General features: G+C 44.1%; 1 protein-coding gene across 3 annotated transcripts in view; it reads right to left on the bottom strand.

The window, feature by feature from the left end:
* zcchc7 (zinc finger, CCHC domain containing 7) overlaps positions 1-20,786 on the bottom strand; it is a 64,987-nt gene extending 44,201 nt beyond the window's left edge. For all 3 annotated transcript variants that reach the window (XM_083765403.1, XM_083765404.1, XM_083765405.1), the window contains exons 1-3: positions 20,705-20,786; positions 16,680-17,323; positions 14,498-14,732 (exon numbers count right to left, since the gene is read on the bottom strand). In XM_083765403.1, the coding sequence (XP_083621529.1) occupies positions 14,498-14,732; positions 16,680-17,216 (772 nt within the window). In that variant the 5' untranslated portion in view covers positions 17,217-17,323; positions 20,705-20,786. The remainder of the gene's footprint in view (positions 1-14,497; positions 14,733-16,679; positions 17,324-20,704) is intronic.
* Between the last annotated feature and the right edge of the window lie 365 nt (positions 20,787-21,151).

Raw genomic sequence — 21,151 nt, 5'->3', positions numbered from 1 at the left:
TAAGAAGAAAATACCCTGCTGTTAATATATACTGTACGTTTAATGGAACTTTACATTGGCATGTGGGGCCACTGGGCTCTGCCTGCAGATGAAGGAATTCCCCTCCACTTCCTCCTGGAATATACTGCATATTCCCCTCCAGATTCTTCTGAATTCCATTGGTGGATAAAAGGTGGGGAAGTATCAGCCCAGACAAACAGAAAACAGAGGGTGAGTGGGAGGCAGTGGGGGGGAGGGGGGGGCAGTAGTTCTAGAAGGAGATCAGACAGGAGAAGAGAGAGAGAGAGAGGAGGAGGGTGTGATGGAGAGAAGAGGAAGAACGGGAAAAGGGGGGATAGACAGATGGCAGGGGTTCTGCCTGGCTGAAGGGGGCAAGACATGGGGGGGTGTGTGTGTGTGTGCGTGCGTGCGTGCGTGCGTGCGTGTGTGTGTGTGTGTGTGTGTATACATAAAGAGTCCAAGGTCTACCCTCTCTTTTCCACAGGCTCTTGCACAGCTCGTGAGATGTATCTTGCATCTCTGCGGCTCTGCCCCTCTCCTGATAACGTTTCTTTTACCCAGATTTAACTTTTTCCTTCCGTTCCATCAAAGCGTTCACCCTTCTGCTCCTGGGCGATCAGGAACATGCCCTATTTGCGCTTTAATAAAGACCATAGAATGAAGACTTATTTGCATGTCGACTTAAAAAAAACGATAAACTAGCTTCACTCTGATTTTGTTGCGAGATGGAGATTATAATCGGCCATCAAGAAAATAATTAGGTCTCTCTCGCTCGCTCTCTCCCTCTCTCCGTGTGACTGACAGATAAACCTGCTTAAGGTAAACTAGGGATCGCAGGAACAACACCACGCTGTCAAAGGCTGTGAATGTTCGTGTGCGCGTGTATGCGTGCGTGTGTGCGCGGTGTGTGTGCGCGTGTGTGTGTGTGTGTCTAAAAAACACAGTGTGGGGGGATGGCAGGAGAGAGTGGAGAGAAGGGGGTGGGGTCTTATTTACTGTCGTTTAATTTGCTCCCCTCTTCTGCCTCCATCCGTCCATCCATCCCTGGGCATTTCTGACAGGTAATAAAAAGCCGGAGCTTCCCTGACAAGCCCATTTGAATTTGGATTGAATAATAGAACTGCGTGGCTTCTCTCACAGGGGCTCTGTCCAACCGTGTACAGCCCACCTTCAGCCTGTGTGCGCTTGCGCACACCCGCCGCCCGGTGCATATGCTGAAATTAACTGTGGGCAACACCTATGTGCATGCCAGCACATGCATATGCACACACACACATGCATATGTCATGACACATATAATGAAACACTTAAAAAAACTGCCTCATAGTCATAAGTGTCTATTTGTACACTCAGTTAAATGAACACTTGCAGTGCGTTTTAACAGCGGGAGAACAATGGACAGCCGGACGATGTCGCCCAAAAGATACATTATTTTCATTTTTTCGGGCGATGTTCCTCCGTCCACTTTGCCAGGAGTTGCCGGGTCACATTGACAATTTGACACTTCCGGAAAATTCGTCTGGCTGTGAGGATTTTACTATCCCTGCCTTCTATGCTTTCCCCCCTCTTTTCTCCTTCATCTCACCTGCCCTCTCTCCTTGCCCATCACACACACACACACAACCACTTTTACACTCCGCCCCCATTTCTCCTCTTCTACCCATTCTCTCTTCATTCCACTATATGCTGCTGCTCTTCTCCTCACCCCACTCTCTGCTCTCTCCCTTCACCTATCCTTACCTCATCCCCTTCCTCCTCCACTTCCCTCCCTCGCTCCCTCCTCTCTCTGTAGCTGAAATCCCATTCCCCGCGGGGCAGGCTAAATTGAATTGCCGTGTTTATATGAACAACAGGGCCGCTGCTTTAATATACCTTAGAGTTTATGCCTAATACCTCCTTACTAATACCAGTGGAGCTCACACACCAACTCTATACACAGTTACACACACAACACCAAGAATAGAGAAAGAGTGAGTGAGTGAGTGAGTGAGTGAGTGAGTGAGTGAGTGAGTGAGTGAGCTATACAATCAAGTTATCCCCATTTTACTAACACTTAGTAAGTAGATATCATCCCAGTCACCCTGAAGTTTCCCTTCCGCACCACACATGTACACATAACCACATGCTAATATCCAGAGACTTGGTTGAGAGTCAGTCATGCTCGACGACTTGCAAACATCCTCCATTTTCTCTCCGTCTCTCTCGGCCCTGTCAGCCGACAAAAGGCCCTCAGCACAAAGGAGAGAAACAGGTCAGAGATACTCAACCCAATTACTATTGATCAGTCTGCACTTAAGACGACACACACACACACACACACACACACACAAAAACCCCTGTTGGATCAGCAAATGCCTTTTGTGAGCAGGTAGGACACTGAGGATATGGGAATATAAGGTGATGTGCCACCCCAGGACAGTAAATTCCTCTGATTTCAATAATGTAATTTTCATTGCTCAATGCTCATATGTTAAAATGCATACATGTGAGTGAGGTGAGCTAGTGCTGTTCTGTTGACCTGTTGATAAGATGTCCACAGCAAAGAGGAATTTTGAGTGGTCCTATTTGTCTTTTGTAAAGAGCATGAAATACAGGGTATTAATCCTTTGTCGTAAGATGGTGTGTCGTGAAAAACAAGCTCACACAGCACAACTACACATTGCACCACATCGTGTTGGCGCTTGTAGATCTTCTATCGCTATTTCTGACCATTTTAAAATAGGGACACCATGTTGAAAGTAGTTAATCAGTAAGCTATAATATTTTAGTATATTGTCGCTGTCCAGCAGAAACCAGCTAACTACATTTTTCAGGTTTTTGATTTTTTGTTTTCCATGAATCAATATTGAACACCCTTTATGTCTGTGTGTTGGTTACAAAAGAACACTGAACCAATTACAATTATTAAAAAGTGCTTCTGACAACTCAATTGGACCCTCAAACTGTCTGCTAAAACAGCTAACTCCACAACCTCGCCCACTCTCATGCAAGTAATTGACAATATATAAAGACACAATATCAACTTTGATGAGGCAGTATTGCTTTGTTTTAAAAAATGCCTTTTTTTATTTACTTTTTTATGAACACATTTTTATTTGAGTTGTTACAATCTCAAATACTAGCTGAGAATTTCACTTTGTTGTGAGGGATTTTCCTAAAATCAAGTAAAATGATGTAAGCTTATACAACAACACAAGGAATCAATGCGCTGCACAAGTACTGCACACCGCAGGTTTAATTTTAACACCTTCCAGGAAACTTTTCGATGACTCGCACTTTAATCCACCTACTTAATCCACAAGGCTAGAGTGTGAGAATATAGGTTACATGTTCTGGTGCGACCAGGCTTGCTCGGTAATAACCTACTTATCCAGTATGGCAGTAAAAGCAATATAATACGACATGCGAGAAGAACATTTACATTCATGATCATCAAATATGTCAAAAGATTAAATGCAAAACCACCTAGCACTGCACTAGTACAAAGCATTTTGATCCAGAGAATTCTTGAGAAAAGCATGTGGCCGTAAGAATAAAACTCCTTTGGCGTTTTAATGTTCATGTAATATCCTTTCATGTAATGTCCTCCTGTGTGGTACAATACAGAAATTCACAAACCAGCTGTGCGACAATACTTCCGATTGCGGTTCCACTTCTGCGAGATACTTCTGCCAGTTGTTCCAAGAAGCAAACCAACTAAAGGCTCATACATAGTCTGGATTTACGGTGGTTAGGTGACCACCGAACTACAACATGACGTCACGAGCCGCGGTGAAGAGCAAACCACCGCCACCGCTCCTGCCCTTCTCTCTGTTTTACTCACCACCGCTCAATGTTATTTCAGCTCCGGTGGTCAGCTCACCACCGGAGCGGTGGTCACCTCACCACCGAAAATCCAGACTATGAATAGGCCTTAACTGAGTTACACCTAGCAATGGCATTGTCAAATACTGTATGTTCTTACACTGAAAGGTGTGCCTTTCATTATCCTTAGCTTTCGTCCATTCAGTTTATTTGAAAGTGACAAATATTTGTCACTTTCTTTTTGTCACTTTCTGCTGTAAATGCAGCCCAATACAAGAGCATATTCACACAACTTGACTGATCCAGATCGAAAATATTTTCCTTTCACCATTTGAAATAAACACAACATCATGACCATCCAAATAAGCAGCTCCTATACAGTGTAAAGTAGTGGCTCTCTGTAGAGGAAGACCTCGGGACTATAGAGGTCTTTTGGAGGGCCTTTCCAGCTAACAGTCTTCAGACCAAAAAAATACTAAACAGCAAAGAGACCAAATGTTATATATTTTTGTTTGAGAACCCTTGGCATAATAACCAATACTTTGTGCACAGAGCATGCGTGTGCACGCACACGCACACACACACACACACACACACACACAGCCTTTAAGGGTGTCGATGAACTCTGCATGGTGTCTACAAGCCTGTGCTGAAATATCAATGACTAAACTCCCCAACGACTCAGTAACTATCTCCCTGGCTCTGATTTTATCCTCAATAATTAATTTTCTCTCCGAACGCCGACTTCAGCTTTATCGGCCGCTCCCTGCCAGAATCTCAGCATTCCATTTAACCATAATCCCCGGATAAAGGGATAGCCAAGGTGTGCTAATGCGCATGCACACGCACATGTACGAGCACGCACGAGCACGCACACACACACACACACACACACCTGAGCAAATACTTCATTCAATGAATGAAACACAATTCCATGCACAGCTACTATGCCAATGGTAAGCCATTGATCGCACAGAACAAATGTACTCATCCGTTATTAAATAGGTCTAAGTGGTGCACATCAGAATATAAAATATGCGGGACCACGTAATATAACACTTCATTTGGCGACCTCACCAATACATTGATACAGACACGGTAAACACAGAGGCAAGCCTATAGTTTCAAATCTGTCTCTGCGACACTGGCATAGCAACAGCTACGTAACCAGGGATTTCTCTTGGTGGATGGAGGAATGGATGGAGTCTGGGGGCAACGAGAACGGTGGGATGGTGGAAGCGGTGAAGCTAGGAGGCTTATGGTGAAGGAAGGTGGAGATTGCTCATGGACACAGATGTTCAATTTCCAAAATCAACCTCCGCACTTTAAAAAGATAAATAAATCCACAGAGAGATTGTGCCAATTAATTAATTCTCTCTCGTGACACTGTGCAAATCCTAGCGCTATTGATTACGCCAATGCCTCACTGTTTCAAATATTCAAAGCTTTCGCAGAGGGGCTAGAAAACTAAACATGGGGGGACAGAGGGGAGGACATTGCCATCCCACCAAGTCAAGAAACGGGTACGCAATGAAATGCATGCATAACGGGAGGCGAAGGATGACAGGAAAGTGTCATCCTTGGAAAGGGTGAGTGGAGAAAAGGGAAGGATGGATGGATTATGGGTGGATGGATGGATTTATGGATGGATGGAAGGAACGGTGAGTGCCAGCTAGGCCAGACCCAGCCCAGCTGCTCTCTGTCTGGATCTCCTTAATTAAGAGACATGGGCAGGAAAGTCTCAGAATGGCCACATACACACTGCTATAGGCCTCTCTGGAGAGGAAACTACTAACCACACACACACACACACGTGGAGTATTGGCAAGAATTGCACACATTGCAACCCTCTGGGACCTTCTGAAAAACATGGCCACGCTATTATTAGGCAGTCCCTTTGCATACCGAGCAACTGTACCAGAGACTGTGTGTGTGGGGGTGGGGTGGGGGGGGGCTAGACTCCCCTTGCCATATTGACTGTTAAACTGAACTCAACGCTTTGAAAACAACATCTACTTCTCTTTGCGCCTCCAGTCAAGAAGAGGCAAAGAAGAGTCATGGAGAAAGAAAAGATAGAATGAAACGAATGAGACAGTAAAAGAAAAAAGGTAGGGGGGTGTGTGTGTGTGTGTGTGTGTGTGGGGGGGGGGGGGGTATTGTGGATCCATGACTGCCTTTTGCCCTGCTTCACAACCCCAGCCCCCCCCCCCCTCATGCCCAAAACATATTAATATTAATAGCTATTCCTCCTACCCCCCACACCCCTCCTCACCCCCCTAAAATATCACAACCCTAGGCTATCAGTTAATAAAGCCCTCTTAACACCCCCCCCCCCCACACACACACACACACACACACACTTTTCCAAAAAAGGAAAGACAATAAGAGAAAGTTCAGCGGCCAAATAAAAGAACAGAAATTAATACAGTCCCGTGGGACGTCCCTCTCCCCCACAGTCACCCACAATAATTTGATTTTCCATTAAGTGACTGCTTAATTATAATGATTATTATTGGTAATTGTAATTGACGTTTAGTTATTTCCCCTTTCCCTTCCCCAACTCATTTCCTTCACGCCTTCCTTCCTTTCTTCCTCTCATCAGCACCTCTTCACACAGCCTCCATGTTTTGGGGAAAGAGGACGAGCAGTAAAAAGCAATGGCACAGAGTCTATGTCCGTACGCACAATGTGGTACAGCGGAGCCCACGAGGAGATAAGTGCACGTCCATTGACATTGTGAAGTGTCATATTATGTTATTAATTATCCATTGTCCAACATGTCTCTCCTGCTATGCTGTTAAATGAGACCTTACAATATGGCACTGCTGTATTGGGCCTTGGACATTTAATTTAATCATGCAACAACGCTTGAGTCCACATGAGCATGTGTGTGTACGTGTATTATTATACTTGTGAAGGCCTAACTGCTCTAATAGTAGAGCAGTGGTATTCAACCAACTCTCCAGCTAAATGATGCAGAGTTGGTAACCAAATGGACCCTTATAATATCGTTAACTCTTGAGAGCGTGAAATGAAACCAAATGGAACATTTTGGTTTCATTTTACACTCAAGAGTTACATTATTGTTAAACATCTGTATTACTTAATTTACAAGAAATCTACACACAATTATAGGTTAGAGAATGTAAAATCATTGTTATTTTGATCATTGTTTGCCTGTTATCTCTCCTAATGGTACCAAGTTACCAACATCAATACAGCATGGCATTGTGGACAAAGTCTAAATCTTATCCGACGATAGCAAAATATTCTTTAGTTTTGCGTCTGAGGGGCTAAATCCTCTCAAATGGTTGTGCGTGGCTCAAATGCAGAATAAATAATGGCCCTCGATATGAACAGGGTTGAAAACCACTGAATTAGATTAATACCGTAGATAATTGTGAGGATGTTTTTTGCAGTTCATGAAATGAAAAATGAAATGTGTTTGTGTTAGGATTAGGCATTTAGAGGTTAGGTTTAGGGATTGGGATCGGAGTTTTGCGTGCCAGCGTTGTGTACCGAAAACAGCAGGCCTATAACCTGCCGTCCTAAAATGTGGATATCCTCACACGTATAGTAATACAAATGTGTGTGTGTGTGTGTGTGTGTGTGTGTGTCTCCCCTTATAGCTTCAGGGCACAATGTGTGTTGAAGGTTTCCCCTTGAAAGGAGACTCCTGATCTCAGAGGGTTATCATGCTTAAATAAAAGGTTGAACTACACATACACATGCATGCATTACAGTACAGTGGGGACCCTCTGGTCTCCAGTTTATTACCCCTTCCATCAGGCTACCGGTGCTTCAAAAGGTGCACTGGTGTGTCCACATAATATTAGAAGAAGAAAAAAAAACGATTTAAAGATTAATCTGGAGCCACATCGATCGCAGAGAAGTCTGAATTAAAGAAATAACAATAATAATCACAGTTCAACATCGAAACTCCGCCTTGCTGTGTGTGGTATTTCATTTCAAAAGGTTGAAACCATTCCTGTTCAGAACTACCCTATGATGAAGCTTTGTTCCAGTGAGTGCAGGCACGGTCGTTGGGCTCACCTCAGCCATGATGAAACGGTCCGCCTGTCCCTCTCTCTCTGTGTATCTCACGTTTTGTCTTTCATCTTGCCACCGCGAAACACTCAACCGTCCATCTCACGTCAAACCTGCCCAAGTATTTCTAACGTCGTCGTCCGATTTCATCTGACCATGCGGACCAGATTATGGGATACATAATGCTTTACTGTTCCACTGCAGTGTGGACCAAGTTTATACATCAACAATAATACCATGGCCTATCAGAAAGAAAAATTTAATAATACTGTGCTAGCTGTGGACTGAGGACATTGTTTGAACGGTGACAGGTAGAGATGTGTAGTCTCTGTGTGTGTGTGTGTGTGTGTGTGTGTGTGTGTGTGTGTGTGTGTGTGTGTGGAAATGTTTTTCCAGTAGTTTATATTTAAATACCTAGTGCACCCATTCTATTAAAATAAACCACCCACGTTAATACAAATGAGCACCTGCAGCAGCAACAACAGATGTTTGCGGGGACTTTTTTTGTTTTGTTTCCAGACAGAAAATTAAATACAGAGACATTTTCTTAAATAATTTTAATATAGATTATTTTCCTATAGGAGGGTTATATCCTCTCCACGTCTCTGATAACAATAATATCAGATCAATTAAATACTTAAGAAAGCTTTCACACTACACATCTTTTTTTATATACTGTATATAATAGGGATGTTAATAATGTGGTACTGAGAGACTACAATATAATACGTTTCATTGTAAGCGCTGTCCATAGAACCAACAATTTGGACCATTTCTCCCTCGTTTTGTTTAAAGTATACCACATATGATATGTCCCAGCCGCCCTTTAAAATCACAACCCTGGGGTAACACACCACACCACAGAATCCTTCTGTACATGACGACTTAAATCTTTAACAATAGCAGAAACAATAGCTAGCAATATGAGTCATTGAATGATGCAACATGGAGCCTAAGCCACATCGGTGGGGCTGTGTTTCTACACACACCCACACCGTGAATTGATTTTTAGTAAAAGGTATCATCAACTACAATCGGATTTGACAGTCGGACACACAGGTTTCTGTGGGAGGGGAGGGGGGATGCAATGGTTGGAGACACATTTGATATAAATGATGGATAAGTAACTCTGTTAGAAGAACTATGCTGAAATCTCTGCCGGGGGACCACCAGTAACACCATGGATGATCCTTTTCCAGGCCTGTCTCTTCTGGTTTAGCTTACATACTCTCATCTCTCTCTCCCTCCCGCTCGCTCTCTGCTCTTCTGTCCCGCTGTCTCTGTCCAGACTCCAGTCATCCATATTTCTTTCCATTTACACAAAAGCACTCATTTTAAATATTCTTTTCTTATTATGCTGTGAATTCCCACTGCACATTTCCTTCTGATCTTTTCCTAACAGACTTTAAATATTCTTTGGTTCTGTCCTTTTCCAACAGTCTACACATGGGGTCTGAGAAAACTAGAGTGCAAATCAGCAGTTAGAGTGTGAGGTGGCCAGTCGTAGATCTTGCCTAGCAACGTCGCGAAACACCTGACCAAAGAATGAGAAACTTAATTACACGGCAGAAGCATCGATTCATTGAAGCTGACCATCAAAGCCATTGAAACCAGAAACAAAGTGATTCGCAGCAACAGTGACAACCAATAAGGCAGTTCTAAAACCAAATATGAGATACATCTCAAATAATTGCTAATTTTAAAAAGATGAACACGCTCTGATTGAATCATATGCTTTCTCAGGTCAGAACTGTCAATTAACTATAATTCAGAGTTGATCAAACATAGCATATTGATGGTAAAATAGTTCAATACAACTACTAAACTCAAATATATCGTCTGTGACGATGTAACAAGTCAGAGGAAATACTAAGAGGAACAAGCACCTTAGTAAGATGATTAGTAATGGAGACAAATGACTTCAAGTACCCTTCACACTATGGAAGAAGGAAGCTGGTGGTTCCATTTACCAAATTAAGAAATATATCTTAAATGACTGTTTTTGCCAGTGTCAAAAATGTTAGTTCGGGTAAAAGGCACTGCATATTTTATATCTGCATATTTATTGGGATATTTTTGGCCTCTGCACAGTAGACCAACATAATTTGCATACCCTATAGAGAAACGGGAGATAGTAATACAACTCAAGCTATGGCACAGATTTTTATGCCGTGCGTGCGCATGTGTGTGTGTGTCTGTTCAAACACGTTGTGTGTGGCAGTGTGGGTGTGGCGTTACACCTCGTGTGGCACTGGGCAGCCCCGATAAGAGCTGATCCTATCCATGCCCCCCTCCTGCCTGCCCGCCCACACACTACATACCATTGTAATCTCATCGTACCATTCCAATGCCCTGAACACACACACACACACACCTACAGACACGCACGCACGCACGCACGCACACGCACGCACACGCACGCTTGCACGCGCACGCACTCACACCTTTATTCCACTACCTTATTCCGCTATTCCATCCTTAGCCCAGCTTTCCATCAGTCTGATGGAAAGCTGGGCTGCAACAAGCATCATAAACCACAAAGGCCTACTGCAGTCTCAGCATCCACGTCCATGTTTAGGCCAACCACCCTCCTCTAAGCTTTGCTGAACACAGCACATGTAAACGGATACGGAACATACGTCTGTAACTGTCGTCCCTATATATATATATATATATATATAGACGAAATCCTACATAAAAAAAAAAAGAGGTCAGGCTTCACCATCTAATACTATTAACTATAGACTGTATGACATCACTGAAGAAAGAAGTTGTGTATTAAGTGTGGAAGAGACGAGAACTTACCTTCTTCTGCTCTGGAAGAGGTTAACCTTAGGATACACACACACCATCTCAGTCACCAGACCTTACTTGTGGTGCACAAACAGACACACACACACACACACAACTCTGGCTATATACAGTGATACGATCGGCCACCCCATCAGCAAGCCGGTGTGGACTATCTAAGCCTCAAACAAAGTTTGGTGTGCGCTGACCAAGACAGAGGGGACAAAAAAAGGAGAGAGTGGTGGAGGTGAAGAGGAGGGGTGGTTGGGGGCGGGGGGGCAACGAAAAAAAGAAAAACGTGTGTGACCACCAAGCGAGGTTTAACTAATATGATTCAAGTTTAGCTTGAGCACTTCCCTGCCGCCCCCCAAGCTCATTCACTTGGGGATGCACGCACGCACACACACACACACAGGCATGTACACTGTACACACACACACACACACACACCATCGCGGCGGGTGAGAGAGGCACTGAGCTGGTTTTTGGAAAGCCCTTATTTTTCTCTGCTGTTCCGTCTGGCTGATGCTGCAGGACAGACAGGCGGCTCTACTCTTTCTATTGCTGTGTTTCTTTTTTTTTTAATCTAGCTTCTTCTTGTTCCGTTTCTCCTTTCTTTACCGTCAACCATCCACACCCTCCTCCTGCCAACAGATGCCCCTTATAGGCACTCTGTCTGCGTGTGTGTGTGTGTGTGTGTGTGTGTGTGTGTGTGTGTCCATGTTGTCAGATAAAAGCCTGTATAAGAGCGTAAGATAAAGATTAGACTGTAAAAGTGTGAGTATGTGTGAACAAGTGACTGTGTGTGTGTGTGTGTGTGTGTGTGTGTGTGTGTGTGTGTGTGTGTGTGTGTGTGTGTGTGAGTGTGAGAGAGAGAGAGAGAGAGAGAGAGAGAGAGAGAGAGAAAGAGAGGAGTAAGACAGGATTCAATTTCTGTAGGTGAGAGAGAGAGCTCTTCACAGACTGAGTGTAGTGAATGTGATTTGATGGTGATGCTGAGATGGGCTTTAGGCATACAAATGCTATTAGTCACTGGCAGTGTAAACCTGTTACTGCGCTTGCACACACACACAATGGTATGTTTTAGCAACGTGTGTGAGACTGCGTTTCATCCAGTACCCCCCCTGGCAGTAGACCCTTTTAAATCATCGCAGACATTTTGACGGGTAAAAGCAGCTGAAGGTAATAACATTAATTGTGGGTGTGGCTGTGTGCCAGCATGTACAGATCCTCTACAGTACTGTACTGCTACACTCCATGCCAGCCTGCAGCCGGACCAAAAAGAAAAGCACACACCAAAATGTACGATGGGGCCTTCACCAGTTTACCATTCTTCAAAATGTATGTGAAAAGGGTCTATAGTCTACTCTATACTATAGCAGTAGCATGAAATTAGAATTCCAGGTTGAAAGTGATTAAGCAATGAAATGATGTAACAGAGCCTGTGACTAAATCTTAGAACTCCCTTACATCCATTGAAACACATTTTGCTTGTTAGATTTCTATTAAAATGAACGGGTTTGGGCATTTAAAATTAACGGGTTTGGGCATATAAAATTAACGCGTTTGGCCATTACATTTTTACACCCGTCAGCGAAGATTTGCTGATGTAAATGAATAGAAGCCGTACAGGACTGATCCCCAGTAGAAGCCAGTCTTCTAACCTCATTTTCAAGCAGAATATAACACACGACAGGGCGAGGAGAGGAAAGACAGGAAGGAACCCAAAACCTACACCACTCCTAAAAAAACGTCCTCGCCTTTAGCCCCTGCTTTCTTCTATGCAACACCACCTCCCTCTTTTTAAGACCCCTACCACCCCGCGCGGCCCCCCGTCCGTGCGCAGACATGAGGTCAAGCTCCAAAGATCACAGAGGCCAGACGAGAGATAGAGAGAGATCCAAAATCCTTCTTTCCTCCCAAAGCCAGGCCAAACCTTGAGCCTCACTACCAACATCAAACCCCTCCTTTACCCTAGCGCTGTGTGTGTGTGTGTGTGTGTGTGTGTGTGTGTGTGTGTGTGTGTGTGTGTGAGCAGAAGCACTCTTGCAGAAACGTCAGCCCAGGGAAATTCAAATGAGCAAGAAACAGAAAGAGGGAGACAGAGAGAGAGCGCGCACGCACAATAGTGAGAAAATAGGATAAAAGATTGGGATGGGGGGGGTGTTAGGTAGGGGGGGCTGAGGTTGAGAGAGTGAGAGCGAAAGAGAGAGAGAGAGAGAGACTGTAAATGTTGCTGAGACTGCAGGTTAAGATAATGTTTAGATCTGGAGAGATTTGCAGAGAGCATTTTTATTCATTCTTTTCTGATTAATACTCACAAACCTCCCCCCTCTCTGCGTTGTTGTCTTTCCGTTTGTTTGTTTTTGGCATTAGCGTTACGACTGTTGGTGTGTGTGTGTGTGTGTGTGTGTGTGTGTGCAATGCATGCATGCTGATTAGAATACAGTGGTTTAGAAACACAAATAGCCACACTCTCTCTCTCTCCCCCTCGCACACACACGCACGCACGCACACACACACACACACACACACACACACACACACACACACACACACACACACACACACACACACACACACACACACACACACACACACACACACACACACACACACACACACACACACACACACACACACACACACACACACACACACACACACACGCATGTCAATGCACATGCACAAAGATGCACAAAGATTCTTGAAGACGCATTAAGGCAGCAAAGAATTGAGCAAACTAATGTAGGGAATACTAATAGCACACAAATATGTAAACATACACATACGTATGTACACAACAATAGGGCTTGTTCACAACGTACACTGTGTGCTGCGTGCATTCTTTATCAATGCAGATTGCAGAATATGGAAGAAAAAGGATATCCCTTCCTTGCTTCCCATTTTCCCAGTAACGCGCATAAACATGAGACAGCATAATGGCTCAACAACACACACATACAACACATACACACAACAGTCGGTCACCACTGCAAACAGAAACCACAGACAAGGTTGCACAGACCGTATGACTGCACTACCCTACATACTAGGTGTGCATTTGCACTGTCATCAGGTTCCACATTGATTCCACGATGCATTGCAATGCAATTCATCACATTTTTCTAAATTATAGCACAAAATGGCAAATATTTCAGCAGTAAATACAAGCAGTCAGATATACTGAACAACAGCATTTTAAATTTAGAAATATATCTATCTATAAATGCTCTCTGTCTCCGTCTGTGTGTGTAATCCCCATAACTCGAGAACCGTTCGCCCAGACGACTTCAAATTCGACACACGCATTCCACACCAGCGCAGGGGGTGGAGTGGCCGGTGTCGAGTCGGTCGGACCCACGGTTGTCCAGAACCGCCCCAAAACGGCATCTGCCCGGGCTCTGGACAGGCCCGGGCTATGGAGCTGGCCTGTTCGGACATCATTCTGACGTCCGCATATACTCCATATTTGGGCATGCCTGACAAAGTACTACATATATGGGCATAAAAGGGACACAGACTTATGTCTGGGTGGGGCATGCATTTCCAACTTGCATCGTTCCAAGTAGGCCAGTGCCCAACGGGCACCGCTGTAGAGGCTCCAACGCATAATATCTGGGTAGGGCATGCATTTCCAACTTGCATCGTTCCAAGTAAGCCAGTGCCCAACGGGCACCGCTGTATAGGCCCCATGGGCACCGCTCTAGTTAAATATAATATTATATACAGTATTATAATTATATTTAGGCTTTGATTATCGATTATGTCATATTGCTGCATTGCATTGCCACACGGCCGAATTGTGATGCATTGCCGAATCGATTATTTTTGACAGACACATAAACACACATACCTGTATCAGCTCCCTCCAAGTTGAGCGAGATGCTCCCCTCCAAGTTGAGCGAGATGCTCTGATCTCCTTCCTGGTTCCTGGTTCCCAGGATCATCCAGTTTTCAAGTCCATCCGACTCTGATTCGGAATCAGACACTGATCCAGATGGTTTCGATTCAGATTCTGCTGCCGAATCCTCAGAGTCCAGAACCACAATCGGCTCCAGACTGGAACTGCTCTTCCTTTTCTGGAGGATCTAAAAACAACCATGGATATTGATTAGTTATTTTCCAGCTTTGTGGAAATGCTTTAATAGTGACTGATCACAGTTTCACACTTTTCACACCGTTGTCGTGTCGTTATGACGGTGGGGCATGCAAAAAATAGCCAATCTACAAATTCACACTGCCTCACGGATGCAACGTGCTGTAAGCTTGTAGATCGGCTATTTTGCATGACACCGTTGCAAATCGAAGTATAAATCGTGCTTCGCGGGAGCCTATCACACACAAACATATGTCTACCTATTACTGGAGTGTCACTGCTTGCTCGTGCAGCTACTGTCCAGGTAACTGTTCCACAAAAGGAATCGGAAAGTTACATTGCAGATTTAAAAAGATAGATACCCATATTATTTTGCCAAAGGATAGGAGTACATTGCTGCCACAAGTTAGTGGGCTATTTTACAAAAAATGCCACAAATCATGAACCATACGTACACTCCACTTCAGTGACCCCATCATCAACACAGAGCCAAAAGCAATTCCATTTTCATCCATAGGGGGAGCCGCAAATGCAATAAATGTAACCGTTTGTTGCATAAACATGGGCAATTTCCCCAGAATTGCATCTTGAAACCAACTAGGCACTGGCCTACTTGGAAGTTGGAAAAGCATTCCCCGCCCAATTTATATGTCTGTGTCCCTTTTATGCCCATATAGTTCTTTGTCAGGCATGCCCAAATATAGTCTATGCAGATGTCAGAACATATTTGTGAATTGTGATGTCAGAACAGGCCAGCTCCATATATGCAGCCCGGGCAAGGGCCCTGTCAATTCTGTGTTTTACACAATGGCAAATAAAGGTATCTGAATCTGAATCCAGAGCCCGGGCAGGGGCCCTGTCCAGAGCAGTGCAGAGCATATACCACGTATCAACCTTGCAAGAACGTGAACGTAAGATTCCCTCTTAGCTGGGCAGTAGTTCACTGGTTTGAATCCTGGGAATTAATTACCTGGCTCTATCTGCCAGTACAGTAGATGGAGAACATAAAACTTGACAGCTTTAATTATTTTTCATCCATATTACATAAAATGACAAGTTACCAAGTAACATTAGCAGATCTTTTTTTAAATGGCATTCATACGGTTAATTATCTACTGTGTGTATATAATAATGGCTTACAAAGTACATCCGGCTAATAACTAGTTATCATGAATAAAACTGGTGTTAGGTATCAATACTGTCACTGTATGAAGGAAGCATGCGCAGTGATCCATCCCATGAGTGACACTGACAAGTTAACACCAGAAGTGCTCGGCGAGTGTCTGACTGACTGTCCGTTGCTGACTTTGCTCAAATTGGACTCGATGCTACATCACATAACTGTATTTCAATTTGCTTGCTGCAGTCTTGTTATAAAGGAGAATACTTTTGCTCGCTTATTGTTTGACATTGTGGAACATTCCTTGAGAGTCAAAGTACGGTGAAAGTGTTTGTTGTTCAGAAAAGTTGAGACTGAGCGGGCTGTACTTCTGACATGTACCCGGCAGACAGTGAATATACCCATAGTTGTTGTTTTTGCCAAAAAACAAGTGAAGTGAAATGCAACAAAGCATGATGCGTTTGGCTGTGACTGTGAGAATAAATTTGGTTTCTCTGGTGGTAGAGTATTTGTCAGTGCTCAGCAGTATCGAGTACTAAAAATATATAATAAATATTTCTACACGCAGGTCGGGATATAGCCCACCTGAGAAACTGTCTCATCATAACGTAATCTTCACATCCCTATTTTGGGAACAATTAAAATATATATACACACCATACAATAAAATAGCAGATCTACTAACCTTGTAGATGGGCTATTTTCACTATTCGTCATTCGTTTTGTATAGATAATGCTCAAGTGGTTAATGGCATTTAATCGTTATGAATAATCATGCATTACACGCACAAATCGATAAAATGAAATGTCTCTTCCTACCCGTTGGGATGGAGTGGAAGCTTGAAGTGGTCTTGAGTTTGCCGTACGACCCTTGAGGATGCATACCCCATCGTCTGTATCGGTCTCTGAGATGGTGATACCTGTATCTTCAGGACTTGAGTCGATGACAATGACCTCCTTAACCGCTGATGATGACAACCGCCGCCTTTCATCATCACCTTGCTGTACCACCACCTGCTTTTTTCTTTTCTTCTCACGCAGCTCTGCATGTTTCCATTGTCCACCCTCATCATGTGACACGGGCAGGTTTTCCTCCAAGCCGTTATGCTCGCCAACGCCATCTCCGGTTTTCTCCATCACCTCGAGTTGCTGCCCAACGTCCTTTCCTTTCTCCTCCGTTCCTTCGGCCAGTTCTCCGTCCTCATTGTCCCCCAACTCTCTGGCGATGGAGGAGTAGTGGAGTTGGCTGTAGAGCTGGAACTCGAGCTCACTGTTAACGTCCGACCCCTCAGAATCCTCCGCCTCCTTGTACAGCTCATCCTCCAACTCGCTCCAGTCCTGGTAACCCTGATACATTGCCACGGAACACCCCGAGGGCACAAGCACGCATGTACTCGCATACGCACACACACGCGCTCACACACACACAAGGAGGTATGGCAACTTCAGCCAGCCACGGTGTTCTGCAAGGTTAGAAGAGACAAGAGACAAACGTACAGTAAAGTTAGGGTATTAATGTTCCCAACAACTGCCCAAAAATAAAGATACTATTACATAACAGAACTCCCTCTCTTCCTATTGACACACAATGTGACTGATGTTGACACAATCAGTCAAAATTAAAATGCTCAGGTGGCACAGTCGCCAGTCGGTAGTGCTGTCGCCTCACAGCTAGAAGGTCCAGGGTTTTAGTTTGCAAACTTTGCATGTTCTCCCCGTGTCCCCTAGGGTAGGTACCCGTACCCTCACAAAAAACATGCAGTAATCCTGGTCTCTAAACTACCTCCCCCTGGCCAGCCTGGCAGCCGGGGCGCCTGATGCCTCGAGGCGAAAGGAACTGGTCGGAATAACGTGTTCCTTCCACGCGCTACATCCGGCCAGGGAAACTCTCCCCTGTCAGGTGAAAAGAAGCAGCTTGGACTCCTCATGCATAGAAGGAAGCATGAGTTCAGTCCGCTGCCCCACCAGGTTGGCAGAGGAAGTGTAGCGCCCAGGAATACATTAGATAAATGACACTGGGTGAAAAAATGGGTTGCAAAATCATGGGATAAAAATTTGATTTTTTTATTTTATTAAAATGCTCAGCATAAACTTGATATCCATTGCCAATTTGCCATGTCAGCCACAATCAATTTTGGGGACTGTCACCATCAATCTAGCCTTGCTTAATGTCAGACCATTAGGAAACAAATTGATTTATTCTGAAACCTGGTGAAACAGAAATAGAAGTGCAGCTATTCTGATTGAGTCCCCCTAATTTCAACTCGATAGGTGATATGAGAGCAAACAGCTATCATTTGGATATTTCACTTTCTGTTCTATTGAAATAGTCATCTTGAAGCTGCCTGCACTATGTAACTTGCTTCTTCTACCCTGGATTTGAACAAGCTAATAGAGCACCCAAAGAGGGTGTTTCTAGAAGGCGCCTCTCTCAAAACAGGCTACGAATCACGATGTACCAGGAGCACGCATGTAAGCTCACTAAGCTGTAGGAGAGCCCTGGCTAAGATAATGCTGACAATTAACTAGCTTTAAGAGCTGTTGTTTGTAATGGTAACTGTGAGTGCCAATTGCCAAATCCACTGTTCTACCACTCTTTTTTACCCATCATCTATATATCATTAATACTCACAGGGATTCAGGGATTAGCAGAGCTGTTCCTTCAGCCTATAAAATCTCCTCATTCACTCCAGACACTCCAATATCATCTCGCTTGGTCTTTTTTATAGTGAGTTGTGCTGCCCAAAGCCCGCTCTCTCTCTGTCTCAATGCGAGAGAACATGGATGGACTATGGATGTTACATGGACATAAGACAATGCAGTTATGAATCTGTAACCCATGATTTATAATTGGTTGCATACCGTGTGCATTGAAAATAGAAGATTAACAGTGCGGAGAAGAAGTATCCCTGAGGGCTTTCTGCCAGAAAAGGAGGCCCCGGAGGCATAGGTTAATGCATAGTTCTGTGAGGTTACGGTCAGGGTTAAGGTTAGCCCTCCAAGCAGAACCCAATGCTACTGAAGTTTCTGACATTTGTTAGACCCAGTGCATTGGGTCCTGTTGCATCAGTATCCTGCCACCTGGTACGCAGCCATACTAAAACATAAACAACGTGTTTATGGCCTGTCTGCGCTCTTTGACGACATTTTTTCGTGTGAGGGTTTCTGAATATGTGAAGTATAAGTACCCATACATGCCGCTGCGAATATCTCCTGTGGCGCGGAAGCCGTTAATTATTTACCAAATCGGTCAAACAAAGATTAAAAATACTTAACGGCTTCCGCGCCACAGGAGATATTCGCAGCGGGATGTATAGGTACTTAAAGTTCCCGAATTCAGAATAACTCAAGCAAAAAAAGGCCGTCACACGCCGCAGATAGGATCTTAGAGAGCATGTTTACATCCGCGTTCCAGAAAATATAGTCATGAACAGGGACCCAACATAAAACTCATCAAAATGTCAGAAAAGCTTTATGTAGGGTTCTGAGAGGGGCTAGGTTAAGGTTTGGTTTAGATATAGTTGCAAATGTGGGCAAGGAAGTAGTTGGACCGATAGACTTGAACACAAGGAAGAACAAGTGAGAACTTGGCGGGACTCCTTGAGGGGACTCGGGGGACTTCTCCCCTGTGTCTGTAGTGAAACGCATTGTGATCTTGAAGATTGGGAATGTTCAATGCACGACATCTGCGTCGTTTAACTCGGGCTTAATTTATTTGATAAATCTAAAATGGGCTACATCACCTACAGTACATAAAATATACCCCTCACTTAAAAGTTAAACACATGTGCACACACACACACACACACACACACACACACACACACACACACACAGTGCCACCACAGCCCATTGCCCTAACTATCCCTGCATGTCTGTGCCATGATGGTTGGAGATGATTGGCTCCCAGACCACAGAGACCCCATGGAAAACGCTATGCTGGGCAGTCACAAGCGGTCCACAAGGGAATAAGGACAAAGGCGTCTTAGCCCTCTGCGTGGGTCTGTCTGTCTGTCTGTCTGTCTATCTGCCTGCTTGCCTCTCTGGTCAAAGAGGAAGAAATTTCTGGGACGAGTACATACATTGTACCCAGTTTTAATGACAGTGTTCCAGCCCCTCATACAAGGGGAGGTCATGGACATGTGGTCTACAAGAGTACATGAGGACCCCAATGGAAACAATTGCTGTACTGTACTGCCCCGTGCCTGTCATTGCAAACTGTTAATAAAGTGTTCAATCAATCCAAAAAAAAACATTGTACAGGGATATTTGTGTGGTGCAGGCTACTCATAACAATGTGGATTAACCATTACAGCAGGATGACATAATTATTATAGCCTACAGAACGTAAATAAATAGACAGCCTGACTGAAATGATAACACTCATGACAAGCATGACTAAAAGTTACACCAAAATGAATAAACAACATTCACGGTCTACCAGCATGTTATTTCTTCTGTCATATTGCTTTCTAGTAGCCTGGTTAGTGTTAGCTACAAGCTAACTAGCAAGTTGCAGACTGCATGTTGCAGACATTGCACAAACTTTCACCTCGAGCGTCAGCTTTCAACCCAACTAGGGCACATTGGAACAACGGACCATACACCCACTGTCCCAATCAGAGTGAGTAATATTATAAATACAGACATGGTCCTTCTCGGCTAACATGTGTTCCTCCTATCTATCCACGTGTATATAGGCAAAGCAGCCGGATATTTGTAAACAAAGAAACAATGTCATCCTAAACACAGATGATGCGAACGCCAGGCGTTGGTGTTTGACGCACAACAGCGGGTCCACGTTGGTCACGTCTCATATTCAGCACTGATATGAATAAACTCACCTTTACATGAAGTGTAATGTACACAGATTTCAGAGTTGGTGGTTTGGTGAAGAGGCAGGAGATCCTGGACAACAGCTTCCGGGCTTGCCGTCGCAAAATGGGTTGGCCGACCGTAAAGTATCACAGTGTGTTGTTCAAAGCAGAGCCTGGTTCAAAGCTTCAAAGCAGAACCACTGCTGAGTGCTGGCCCAAAAAAGTAGCCTTTAAGTAGGCTAAAAGTAAAAATGTACTTGAATAAAAGTTTAAAATGTTGTCACTCAATGTTCTCTATTTGTCAAGTCACGTCATATATTGTGCCCAGGGTTTGTGACATCACTGATCACTATCATCAGGGATGATAGTAAAATCCCCATACATGGGGAAAGCCCATAGCCCCCATAGGCTATATTGTTCCCAGGTCTCGACATCACTATGACATCATCAGGGATGATAGTAAATCAGGGATCA

Source organism: Protomyctophum parallelum, assembly GCF_964188405.1.
Source record: "Protomyctophum parallelum genome assembly, chromosome: 5".
Classification (NCBI taxonomy): domain Eukaryota; kingdom Metazoa; phylum Chordata; class Actinopteri; order Myctophiformes; family Myctophidae; genus Protomyctophum; species Protomyctophum parallelum.
The sequence above is the reverse complement of the archived record's forward strand: the minus strand, read 5'-3'. Positions and strand labels throughout refer to the sequence as shown.